At 54.7% G+C, this 8836-nt stretch overlaps 7 protein-coding genes; 3 read left to right on the top strand and 4 right to left on the bottom strand.

Annotated features, from left to right (window-relative positions):
• Positions 1-2445: 2445 nt before the first annotated feature.
• CHC_T00000770001 (hypothetical protein) lies at positions 2446-2667 on the top strand. Its single transcript, XM_005710740.1, has one exon. It carries the CDS (start codon positions 2446-2448, stop codon positions 2665-2667), a length of 222 nt encoding a protein of 73 aa, XP_005710797.1.
• An 874-nt stretch (positions 2668-3541) lies between these two features.
• On the top strand, positions 3542-4386 carry CHC_T00000769001 (hypothetical protein). XM_005710739.1 is given in 4 exon segments: positions 3542-3694; positions 3695-3879; positions 3986-4003; positions 4275-4386. The coding sequence occupies 3 exon segments, from the start codon at positions 3695-3697 to the stop codon at positions 4384-4386; spliced, it is 315 nt and encodes a 104-aa protein (XP_005710796.1). The 5' UTR covers positions 3542-3694.
• Positions 4387-4391: 5 nt separating this feature from the next.
• On the bottom strand, positions 4392-5420 carry CHC_T00000768001 (hypothetical protein). Its single transcript, XM_005710738.1, has one exon. The coding sequence runs from the start codon at positions 5418-5420 to the stop codon at positions 4392-4394; it is 1029 nt and encodes a 342-aa protein (XP_005710795.1).
• A 65-nt stretch (positions 5421-5485) lies between these two features.
• CHC_T00000767001 (hypothetical protein) lies at positions 5486-6250 on the bottom strand. The gene has a single exon (XM_005710737.1). The coding sequence runs from the start codon at positions 6248-6250 to the stop codon at positions 5486-5488; it is 765 nt and encodes a 254-aa protein (XP_005710794.1).
• Positions 6251-6284: 34 nt separating this feature from the next.
• On the top strand, positions 6285-6503 carry CHC_T00000766001 (hypothetical protein). The gene has a single exon (XM_005710736.1). It carries the CDS (start codon positions 6285-6287, stop codon positions 6501-6503), a length of 219 nt encoding a protein of 72 aa, XP_005710793.1.
• Positions 6504-6619: 116 nt separating this feature from the next.
• On the bottom strand, positions 6620-6835 carry CHC_T00000765001 (hypothetical protein). Its single transcript, XM_005710735.1, has one exon. It carries the CDS (start codon positions 6833-6835, stop codon positions 6620-6622), a length of 216 nt encoding a protein of 71 aa, XP_005710792.1.
• A 1652-nt stretch (positions 6836-8487) lies between these two features.
• Positions 8488-8751, bottom strand: CHC_T00000764001 (hypothetical protein). Its single transcript, XM_005710734.1, has one exon. The coding sequence runs from the start codon at positions 8749-8751 to the stop codon at positions 8488-8490; it is 264 nt and encodes an 87-aa protein (XP_005710791.1).
• Between the last annotated feature and the right edge of the window lie 85 nt (positions 8752-8836).

Raw genomic sequence — 8836 nt, 5'->3', positions numbered from 1 at the left:
TAGCACAAGCAGACGACTTAAGATATAGGCACCCGCTCCGACGACACGTCAGCCAATAACATTCAAATGAAGCATGTTTAACGAGATTTTCCTAATTCGTATATCTGGCGCATTCAACAAAAAGCGACGTGGCCCATCAATCGGGCCTCAAATGCACGCCTCACAGCCCTCATTTTTGCACTTTGTCTACGAACCCTCCTTGTGTGTAAAAATAAGAATCTGAAGGAAATGTGGTGGTGGCTCCCGGATGCGATTTGTGCTATCCTATAAATGGTAACAACCGTGCCTGCATATGCAGCTGTGGTGAAAATGCCACTGTACCCGAGGGTACAACCAACAGCAACCATGCCAAATCCCCTCACTCTTTCTTTCTCTCTCTCCTCTCACAGCACATGCCTCATATCCAATAAACTGTCACAGCACACGCAACTACAGCATTGGCACCTATTTACAGTAACTTTCAGTTAAGCGCCTTAACTTTACTTTTGGCTCGAGCAAAGTTCAGTTCATAGGAATCGCAAAACAAACCCCAGCTCGATGAAAACCTTACACCCCATCTCGAGAAGCCCATTCATGCTGCTACGATGAACCTGTCTGTGCCAACATTGCCATATAGCAAAGAAGACGGTGCGCTCTTGCAATTCCTATCGGCTTCACACACCGAATCTTCCCACAAGAGCTCCATGATCGACTAATCCTCCGTAAGTGCTCCATGAAAAACGCAGATGTAGCGCCAAAGGGAGCTGAAAGAGCTGCTGCTCCAGTTGGTAGACAACGTCAGGACTCAATGTGGGCTGTCTGTAAACATGCGCTGTCGGGTGGCGCCGTGTGGCCAGAAAGGGCGGGTGTGAAGATGCGAGGCGTCATATGAGGCGTACTACACATCTTAAGAGGGGTGAGAAGTTTTATATACCAGCTCCGTACGCAACGGCAGTGAAGGTGCGCAGGGCTTCTGGAGGTATCGTGGAGCGCGGGGAGAAGTGCTGAGCATGTCTAAGCGCAATAGGATGCACCCGCTAATAGTCCAACGTCCATCGCTATCATGCCTTCTCTGCCCCTCTCTTACCCCCTAACGCTACCCTTCTCCACCACAGGCCCGCACAAGCCATCTTCTCTAAACCGGATGCGAGTCAATCGATAGTGACCTGAATACCCCTGATCGTCCCTCTCCCAGATGCGTTGATCGCAGGGGCAGGGGCAGGGCCAGCCTCATTCTATGGGGGCGTAGACGTGGGAAAGCCCGCTCCCGTGCCCTTGGCGACTATTGGCGCTTGCAGAGGCAACGACAACATCAGCTGCACTAGAAGCGGCCGGCCATCCACTTTCAGGTGGTGGGACAGGGGCCGTTGCTTGTAAAGAACACGGCATCCTACTGCAAAGAGCCGGCACGCGCGGCTTTCTGAAGAGAACGTGGGACATGAAGTGACTGCTGATGGTCGAGGTGAAAAGGCGGGGATCATGGAAGGATGTACGTAAAAGTGAGGGCGGTGGAATCTGACGCGTTGGTTTGTAGAGACATGTCGGGAGGTTGCAATGCAGACGACACATGGGCGCGACAGAGTGTTGAGCTCGAGAGTATCGCAGACTGGCTCCGTTTCCGCACACATTTACTTTCCCGTCTCGTTGCAATTCTCCTTTCTCAGCCCATGCGAGGGGTGGAGCGCGAGAACGAGCGGCTGGTGCGGCGGACGAGGGCGCTCGCGGAGAGGGTGCAGGTGCAGGTGCTGGTGGGGATGGCGAGGCGGCGCGGAGTGCGGACGGGGGGCGGAGATGTGGGAGAGAGAGTACGAGTACGTAGCCGGCACAAGGGCGTGGCGGAATGTTACTTTACTTGCACCCCTTATGAATTACAGTAACAGCGAGGATACAGTGAGGGTACAGCGAGGATAGTATTCTGCAGAAACGTGTAACACGTGTTCCAGCAGAGTTGCAGCTGCCAAACAGGAAACTCAGAGCATCCCCACCGGTAGAATCAAATACCCAAACAACTAAAATTTGATGATTTGATGTCGATTGAAACCCGTACCGGTGCAACCAAATCATCAAATTTTTGGTGTCGATCTAAAAATCGAAATCAAATATCAGGAATTTGGTTCGGATAGTCTCTGTTTGATTACTCTTGACAATCCAGTTGTGCACGTTCTATTGGTCGACCGAAACGGCTTCCCACCAAAAAGTGCATCGATGCGGTATTTGCCTCGAGATTACCAGTGTCTCCCGCCGATCCAGAATGCTCACTACGGCGTGCATGCTCTTCCCCCTTCCATCCCTCCAGAACGTCGACGGCCCCGCCATCCCTGAGCGCGTCCTTCCCCGCCCGGCTCTTACGCAACAACAACACTTCCTCGACCAACCAGGCGCGAATCTCCGCCATCTCCTCCCGTCCCACCTCCTTTGACCTCCCCAAGCACATTGCGACCGCCGCCGTACCCCCACCAACACATCATGGCACTCGTCCGCCATCGCGCAGTTCCGCACCCAGCTCGCCCCCGCCAGCCTCTTCTCTGCCTCCCCCGCCTCCAGCAATCTCGGCAACCTCGTCAACAGCTGTCTCTCCGCCTGCCTTCCCTCGACCAACAGGACGTCTCTCCCCTCCTGGCTCGCGCACGCATTCGACAGCCGCAGCACATTCGGAATACTCGGTACCCTCTCCACGAGCACGAGTAGCGTGCCCCTCTCCCGAAACGCGTCCGCGCCCTCCGCTTCGTCCACGCCCGGCGCGAAGCGCGTCAGGTTGGACAGCAGCGCCGCGTGCGGCGCGACGACGTCCGCGTCCAGGACCACCTGCGCTGCGAGCCGCACCGCGTCCGCGTGCGTCAGAGCCGCCGGCTCCTCGTCCTCCGACAGGTTCACAAGCGCAGACAGTGCTAGAGCAGTGCGATTCGCTGCTCAGCAGCAGCAGCCGCCGCAGGAGAACGTCGCTCGCGGCTGTCGAGCCAATCATCCGCCGCAGCACCGCTGCCGCCGGCGCTTATGTTCTCTCCGGGATCGCGCTGCTCGCGGTCGCGTGGGGAGCGCGTGCTGTCCGTGAGCAGGGAGGACAGCGCCGGCAGTCTGTCTTTGTCCACGGTGGAGGTGAGAGGGAAGGAGTGCAGACAGACTGGCGAGGGAGAAGGTCGCGGGATGGGTTTCGAGTGAGCGTGCGACTACGACTGAGGGTGCGATACGAGGGTGAGTACGAGTGTGAGTACAAGGATGCGATGGTGAGTACGAGGGGAATGTACTTCATTTGGTTCTCACCCTGTCTTAAAGGAGGCCCTCCGGTGGGGCAGTTCTTTCCGAAGCATCAAACAGCCAAATAACGAAACAACCAAATTCTAGGGAGCCAATCAAATTACAGAAAAAGTGTGCCAAGTGTTGTTATTTGATGATTTGATTGCGTACCGGTGGGGATGCTCTAAGGAACCTGTCCGAGGCCCCACTCGTGTCCCCGGTCGGCTGTTCAACGGCCAGGTGCGCGGGGACCTCTCCGCTGCCGACCGTATGACTCAAGCTGACGGGTGGTGCTCCTACACCCCAAGTACCAAGCCTGTCACCCCTGTCACCCATACTTAGCTCCCGTGCGGGTACTGGGCCACAATCCGTCGTTGGGGGGCGAGGAGCCTGGTGGCGTAGGTCGGCCGACCCGACCGAGAAACGTCCCGGGCCAGCAGTGAACAGGTCAGTCTCGGTGACGTTGACCCCATGCTGCACGATGACACGTGAGTCCGCCCACAGCGTATCTAGCCGTAGGCCAGCAGCCCGAGCCGTCCGCATTCCATTCTCGGTCAAAATCCGGTCCGCGGAATCCTGGTCGCCGGCCCGAAGTGACTTGACTGCCTCCTCAAAAACAGGGATTAGGGCGTTGGACACTGCCGACCACCCTTTGTTGAGCAAAAGGTACGATTTGTCCTCCGAGCACAACGCGCAGCAGCGGTAGCACCCGATGGCCCTCCAACCCTTCCAGCTAATCAACACCCCGGGAAGTCGGACTAACCCGGAACAGCCGTGTCTCGGGCACCCGGTAAGACTGCCTGTACGGCGTCGCGGGGACTCGCGGACAAGTATCATGTGCACGCCCCCCTCTTCGACATTATGGTTGAGCCAATCCCATGCACTCCGCATAGCTGCTGAGGCCCGAACGTCGCGAGGGGTGGTAGATGTCCTGCGGGCAATCTGCCGTGCAGTGATATGCACGCTCTCCCTAACCGTGACTCGGCTGGTGCTTTCGGTGAAAATCGATATCTGCCCGGACTCCCCCTCTGCGATTCTGACGCACACTCTAGACCTTAGAGTGATGCTGCCCACGGCCTGCCTGGGTTCTTCGTAACCTCCAGGCTCTCTAAAACTCATGCTGAAATCACGTATAGGTGCTATCACCCGACCAGCCGTCATACCAAGCGATAACATATTTAGTTGTCAACTGCTTCATCGCCAAACTTACCTGCAAGATCCGCCCGGTACGTCGCCTCCTCCTTAGTAGCCACTATGTGTATATGCCCGTCACGAGCCGCAAGCCATCTCCGACCCAGTATGGAACATAGCTTCCGCTCATCTGGGTCAAGTATGCCGGTGGCGACAATCTGCCCCGCGTACAAGGGCCCGACTGATGACCCGTTCCCGTCACAGCACTCCCGAAACAAGGAGAAGAAACAGTTTTCAACGGGGTGTATAGGAATATGGTAGGGGCTTAACGCCATAGTACGTATAGCGTGTACGGCCGGCGTCCTACTGCACCTACCCAACATGCCGTATGAGCTGTCGGCATAAAGACATGAAAGAGCGCTGCCCACCCTGGAACAAGCTGCCATTTTAGGAAATCTGACGTTCGGGTAGCCGGCCACACTCGTCCAGTCGCCATCCATGATCAGACTGAGTGAACGCTCCAGTCTCGAATCAACAAAGGCGCTCCTACCACCGGACCCTACCACGTATACGCCCGACTGCCGGCATCGACCGCACCGCATATCGCCATCGTAATCCACCCATTTCGCGGCATTGGCGGCGTCGTACAGGTCAGTGACGTAAGCGTACAGGTGCACCCCTTCTCCCAACTCGTCGATGAATACCGCTAGGTCGCTACCGCCGCCCAAATCGTCCCAATCCGGTGCGATGGTCCCATCAACAAACGCGTTCACCGTCAGTCTCCTACTGTGGTAGCACTCCTGCGGCCACCACGAAGGGCAAAAAGATTCGCACTCCAGCCAGGCAGGCGGCTTTGTGTCCATGAATGTCTTAGTCATGGACCGCCAGGCGTCCGGCACACCAGCAGGTCGAGAGTGATACCTAACATAAAAGGCCCGACCGACTGCCGGAAATGGCACATTGAACTCGACCGACGGGACATCCCTCAAGGGGGCATCACCTTCTTCGACATCCTGGACCGCACCAGCAGCAACCAGGTTGCCGAACTCATCATACATAGCTCGGGACTCAGCCATATAGCTCAGCCACCCGTGTTTGATGTTGGACGACCATAGTGATACAGCTAAGTCGCTAACCGCATCTATCCAAACCGTAAGACCTCTATATTTAAGCTGAAACCGATGGCCAACCGTTGTATAGCTCCAATCGTGGTATAGAGTCTCCGGACATGCAAATTTTGCACGTATCCAAAGTCGCATACATCCCAGGGAATCGGACAGAGCCCTTCTTCCTGGCACAACTTGGTGGACTGAGCCCACTGTAGAGCAATATGCCGCCGGGAAGCGTTGAACACTCGGATGGAATCTTTGGCACTGTACTCTGGCTTGGGGTCCTCATCACCAGTGGTCCCGATGACGTCGTCGCTACTGTGTGATCTACGCCGCGACCAAGGGTAATCTGGGTCAGGGGGGGACACATCACCAACTCGGCGGCGCGGTCCACGACTAGCATCGCACACACCGACTGTCCCCCAACCTTGCGACTCGCTGTCTGTGAGCGTGCCGCTGAGTGCCGACGACGCGAGGTCGCGCTCCTGCTCCCCGCGTCCATGCCTGTCGGCGCGACTCACAAAGTGAGTCGACTGGCCTTCTATAGCCCGCGTAATGGCACGAACTACAGGATGCGGGTCTTCAACAACATGGTAACTGTTGCGCCTGCAGCCCTGCTCACAATGCACACGGCATCGTCGGCAGCGCGTGCAGCTTCGCACTGCGTGACAGTCTCCGACCACGCACTTGGGGCACGGACAGTGCGTTTCACACCTTCCACATACATGAGTAGCGTTCCATGCGCATCGAGAAATGCGCCCGGACGACGTGGTAGTGACAAATGAGCACCTAGTCATTGTGGTAGCACATACTCAACCCTCGGGTCCCATGATGAAACCCCCGCACGGTCGGAGGATCGGCCCTGACTACGCCATAAAGCAAAGAGCAGGTCGGTCCCTTCTTTCAGCCATAAAAATGACTGAAGAGTGGTACGCCCCCCTCGACTCGATACAACACCACAAACTAAGTTTACCTCGGTGGGCGAGGTACGGAGCCGGAGCAGCGAATGTTGTTACGTCGCTGCAGAGTGGAGAGGAGAAAGCGCGGTAAACGTTTGAATAAACTGCGAAAATTCGTGAGCGGGGAACAGCGAAGCGACGGCTTTTATTTATATAGAAGGTAATTCTTCCAGCAAATTTGTACAATTATTTCACTAAATTTTCTAATTAGTTACACCGGGCCGGGGGCACGTAACAGTTCAACATCGCATCGACGTCGTCAACCTTCTCAATAGCGCGCTCATACAGCTCCATAGATCGCACCGCGTCACGCTCTACTCCTCGGTACCCTCTTTGAGCAAAACACTGAGGTTCACCATCATCGTACAGACTTTGTGTTCTTCGATCGCAGTTTCGTACAAAAGTTTCGCTTGTCTCTAGCATCACAACCCACCCCTCGTACCCCCCTAGCGCAAAAATATTCTGAGGTTAATCATGGCCTGTGTGCTTGAATTCTCATCCTGACTTCCCGCATAATGGAGGGTTTAAACAAGCACATTTCTGATTTTCTCTTTCTCGCACTAGTAAACCGAGAAGCCCACTGTCCGGCAATACCCAGCACAATCCGAAGTCCTTCTCTTGAAAACAACGTCGCGTATTCGCTTATCGTGCGTTCCAATAAAGCCTTTCTAACAAGATCATACGTCATGAAGTCACACTCGGTCAGCTCTCCTTCAGAGAAAAAGGCTTCCTTACCAACACCATTGCCTTTTGCTTCCCTCCACTTCACATCCCCGCCACTTCCAACGCACAAGTCCGAAAAATAGGCAATCGTGTCCAACTGATTCCATTTCCGGGAACAAACAATTTGGCATCAAAGGCTTTGATCATTTGCGCTGCTTGTATCAAGTTCAATGTCCTCGCCACATACATCATTGTTGATCCCAAATCCGACAGAATTCTCACACGTCTGAACCGAGCGTAAATTTCATTCCTCTCCAGTGCCGCTACGCTGAGCAAAAAAGTGGCCCTCCCGAAATGTTCATGTCAATCAGATTCTCCGCCCTACCAATCAAGTCCTCGATTTCTTCAGTCTGGTTAGACATCGCTGTGCCACTTTCCACAACCCTCGTGCCTCCCATAAGCAGTGGTTCTCTCACAGTGAGACACTCATCACGGAGACTCACGCATTGCTTCTGCATAACCGACAGAGCATCTCTTTCCCACGATACGGTCAACAGTATAAGGCAACGTCTTGTCTCTCCCAGAAAGGGTCACAGGCCCCAGTGTCAAGGCAGACTGCTCCAGAAGTCTCCCACTCTCAACTGCAAGTTTGCAAAGTTTCTTTCGGAACGGTTTCCATCCCGCCCACAAAATCATGCGCACTCCCTCTTATCGCTGAATCCAGAATCCGCAAACCCGAGTCTATTGCGAGTCTCAACGTACGGAATTCCACTCCTTCCATGATAGCTCCGCAGACAGACCCACAACTTTCTCCCACACCGTTTTCCTTTCTCCACTTTTAAACAAAACAGGTCTCCAAGCCCTGGCCTGTGCATCTTCCTTTCCTTCCACTCATCTTCCAAGTTTTGTTCGCGAGCTCAATCAGCTCCCCGGTCTTCTTCACCATTCGGGTCTCACTCGACACCAAATGAAAGCACCGTTCCTGCAGCGGGAACGCACTCAGACTGACGATGCTTCTCCCCTCCACAATTTCCCCAAGGAAGTTCTCCCTGATCCCCAGCTGCTCCTGCAGATTCTCCAGTGCAAAATCATTGTGCGGCAACGGCTCGAACTCTCTTTCGTCCAGCTTGGTGTTCTGGTGGGCCTCCGTTTTTGACATGTCAACGTTATGCATAACGCCCCCCATGTTCACCAAGATCGCCAGCCACTCCACTCTCTCGATATGAAACCCCTCCATTTCTTTCACCAATGAAACCTGCATCTCCTGCATGATCCCCGATAGCTTCAGAGCGTACGTCCTGTACCCCTTTTCAGCTGACTCCATCATATTTACCTGTCTTGCGTCAAACGGAAAACCCCAGCCTGACTCGGCCACCCCTCGCAATACTTCTGTCTTCGACACATCTGAGTCTTCACCCGTCAGTACGCAACTTTCCAGTCACAGCACTAATCCAGCCATGGCTAACACTCGGCTTACAGCGTAGTCCCGTTGATTCTCGTACTGCTGCATATTGTTCAAACCTGACAAATCTTCGTCCTCTTTTGCGGCAACTCGAAACTCCTTCACCCACCCTCCCAGCCCTTGCGGAGCAAACGCTACAGACCACCGCAGGCAAACCTCCTCTGGTTTGTAAGACATCTGACGCGCTTTCGGCACACTCTCTCCCCCAAAGCATTGCCGCAACACCGTATGATACACGTATCGGATTGTTATGGACAGTACACGCACCAGTATCATTGTGCCCTGGAGAAAAATGTCGC

The sequence above is a fragment of the Chondrus crispus genome, genomic scaffold (assembly GCF_000350225.1).
Source record: "Chondrus crispus Stackhouse genomic scaffold, scaffold_619, whole genome shotgun sequence".
Classification (NCBI taxonomy): Eukaryota; Rhodophyta; class Florideophyceae; order Gigartinales; family Gigartinaceae; genus Chondrus; species Chondrus crispus.
This window is presented reverse-complemented; position numbering and strand designations above follow the sequence as displayed.

Excerpts from the sequence above, each read along its gene's own strand:
- CHC_T00000770001 (XM_005710740.1), top strand. The coding sequence starts at position 2,446 with ATGGCACTCGTCCGCCATCGCGCAGTTCCGCACCCAGCTCGCCCCCGC.
- CHC_T00000769001 (XM_005710739.1), top strand. The coding sequence starts at position 3,695 with ATGACACGTGAGTCCGCCCACAGCGTATCTAGCCGTAGGCCAGCAGCC.
- CHC_T00000768001 (XM_005710738.1), bottom strand. The coding sequence starts at position 5,420 with ATGGCTGAGTCCCGAGCTATGTATGATGAGTTCGGCAACCTGGTTGCT.
- CHC_T00000767001 (XM_005710737.1), bottom strand. The coding sequence starts at position 6,250 with ATGACTAGGTGCTCATTTGTCACTACCACGTCGTCCGGGCGCATTTCT.
- CHC_T00000766001 (XM_005710736.1), top strand. The coding sequence starts at position 6,285 with ATGAAACCCCCGCACGGTCGGAGGATCGGCCCTGACTACGCCATAAAG.
- CHC_T00000765001 (XM_005710735.1), bottom strand. The coding sequence starts at position 6,835 with ATGCTAGAGACAAGCGAAACTTTTGTACGAAACTGCGATCGAAGAACA.
- CHC_T00000764001 (XM_005710734.1), bottom strand. The coding sequence starts at position 8,751 with ATGCTTTGGGGGAGAGAGTGTGCCGAAAGCGCGTCAGATGTCTTACAA.